This window comes from Ostrea edulis, chromosome 6 (assembly GCF_947568905.1).
Source record: "Ostrea edulis chromosome 6, xbOstEdul1.1, whole genome shotgun sequence".
NCBI classification, from domain to species: Eukaryota; Metazoa; Mollusca; class Bivalvia; order Ostreida; family Ostreidae; genus Ostrea; species Ostrea edulis.
The window spans coordinates 34,578,704-34,581,203 of record NC_079169.1 but is presented as its reverse complement, the minus strand read 5'-3'; the positions used below and the strand labels follow the sequence as shown (position 1 = coordinate 34,581,203).

The 2,500-nt window shown below is 37.1% G+C and overlaps 1 protein-coding gene across 1 annotated transcript in view; it reads right to left on the bottom strand.

Annotated features, from left to right (window-relative positions):
• The window catches only part of LOC125683343 (lysophospholipid acyltransferase 2-like), a 65,218-nt gene that overhangs the window by 5,829 nt on the left and 56,889 nt on the right, over nucleotides 1-2,500 (bottom strand). Inside the window, exon 12 of the mRNA XM_048924405.2 lies at nucleotides 1-2,372. This exon is cut by the window's left edge and continues 5,829 nt beyond it. Coding sequence (XP_048780362.2) covers nucleotides 2,270-2,372 — 103 coding nt within the window. The 3' untranslated portion in view covers nucleotides 1-2,269. The remainder of the gene's footprint in view (nucleotides 2,373-2,500) is intronic.

Genomic DNA, 2,500 nt, shown 5'->3' with positions numbered 1-2,500 from the left:
CGTAATACAGTACTGTACTATGTAATTAGCTAAATCATATAGATCATATTCAGATGTATGTAAAGCATAACTATCCTTAAAATACAATCACTAACAAGAGGCCCATGGGCCACATCGCTCACCTGAGTCACCTTGGTCCATATTAGAAGACTTTCCATATCTATTTGCATGTAAAACTTTAGTCCCTATTGTGGCCCCAACCTACCCCTGGAGGACATGGTTTTTGCAAACTTGAATCTACACTGTGTCAGAAAGCTTTCATGTAAATGTGAACTTCTTTGGCCCAATGGTTCTTCAGAAGATTTTTAAAGATTTTTCCTAATATTGTATGTAAAACTTTGACCCCCCCCCCCCCCCCCTGTGGCCCCATCCTACCCTCCAGGGGCCATGATTTGAACAAACTTGAATCTGCACTACGTCAGAAAGCTTTCATGTAAATATCAGCTTTTCTGGCTTAGTGGTTCTTGAGAAGAAGATTTTTAAAGATTTTCCCTATATATTTGTATGTAAAACTTTGATCCCCTATTGTGGCCCCATCCTACCACATGGTTTGAACAAACTTAACTCTGCACTATGTTAGGAAGCTTTCATGTAAATCTCAGCTTTTCTGGCTCAGTGGTTCTTGAGAAGAAGATTTTTCCTAAATATTTGTATGTAAAACTATCCCCTATTGTGGCCCCATCCAACCCCCAGGGACCATGATTTTAACAAACCTGTATCTCCACTATATCAGAAAGCTTTCATATAAATCTCAGCTTTTCTGGCTCAGTGGTTCTTCAGAAGAAGATTTTTAAAGATTTTTCCTATAAATTTGTATGTAAAACTTTGATCCCCTTGTGGCCCCATCCTACCCCAGGGGCCATGATTTTAACAAGCTTGAATCTGCATTATATCAGGAAGCTTTCATATAAATCTCAGCTTTTCTGGCTCAATGGTTCTTGAGAAGAAGATTTTTAAAGATTTTCTCTATATATTTGTATGTAAAACTTTAATCCCCCCTTGTGGCCCCGTCCGACCCCCGGGGGCCAGAATTTTAACAAACTTGAATCTGCACTATGTCAGAAAGCTTTCATGTAAATATCAGCTTTTCTGGCTTAGTGGTTCTTCAGAAGAAGATTTTTAAAGATTTTTCCTATATATTTGTATGTAAAACTTTGATCCCCTATTGTAGCCCCATCCGACCCTTGGGGGCCATGATTTTAACAATTTAGAATCTGATATCAGGAAGCTTTCATATAAATCTCAGCTTTTCTGGCTCAGTGGTTCTAGAGAAGAAGATTTTTCCTATATTTGTATATAAAACTTTGATCCCCTATTGTGACCCCATCCGACCCCCGGGGGCTATGATTTTAACAATTTAGAATCTGCACTATATCAGGAAGCTTTCATATAAATCTCAGCTTTTCTGGCTCAGTGGTTCTTGAGAAGAAGATTTTTAAAGATTTTTCCTATATATTTGTATGTAAAACTTTAATCCCCTATTGTGGCCCCATCCAACCCCCGGGGGCCATGGTTTTAACAATTTAGAATCTGCACAACCTAATAAAGCTTATCTATATATTTCATCTTTTCTGGCCCGGTGGTTTTTGAGAAGAAGATTTTTTAATGACTCTACCCTATTTTTACCTTTTCTTGATTATCTCCCCTTGGAAGGTGGCCATCTCCCCCTTGGAAGGTGGCCTGACCCTTTATTTCAACAATTTAGAATTCCCTTTACCTAAGGATGCTTTGTGCCAACTTTGGTTGAAATTGGCCCAGTGGTTCTGGAGAAGAAGTTGAAAATGTGAAAAGTTTACAGACAGATGGACGACGGACAAAATGTGATCAGAAAAGCTAAAAATACTAATATTGAGGTAATTTATGTACAAAATATTGCAGTTTGTTGCTATGTACCTTAGACTCATCTAAACTACACATCTTGGTATTAACAACAGAAATAATCTGTTCAATCTTTGGGAATGAATATCAAAGGTTTCCTTTTCCATATCCCTCTTCAATTCCTTCTAAAAATTCATCACATATGTCTATCTCAAAACAAGAAACAAAACGAAAATAAAAAGAGCAAGAGGAAAAAAAACAATAAAACTAAATTTAAAATAACAAAACATTATTTTCAATTGTTCACAACATTGATTGAAAACTCAAAACATATGTCACTAAGTGATCAGACCTATCTAACAGCACCAGCAGGCACAACAGATTTCACCCGCCACTACCGTAACCTTGGAAACAAACATCAGTCTAACCACGTGGCCGCTCCACATGTCCTCTACTGTATCTTCTCTGTCTTTGGTGTCTTTTTCTTTGGATGTAGATAAGTGAAATATACGATTACCCCTATTGCACACAGGTGTATCCAGAAAAACAGCGACCTGCAAAATCGATATCGAACAGTCAGATTTGTTATCGATATCGAACAGTCAGATTTGTTGGTGAAATTCATATATCAATTACAAAAATTCATGCTTTACATAATTTTTACTTGAGATTGTAAATTGCT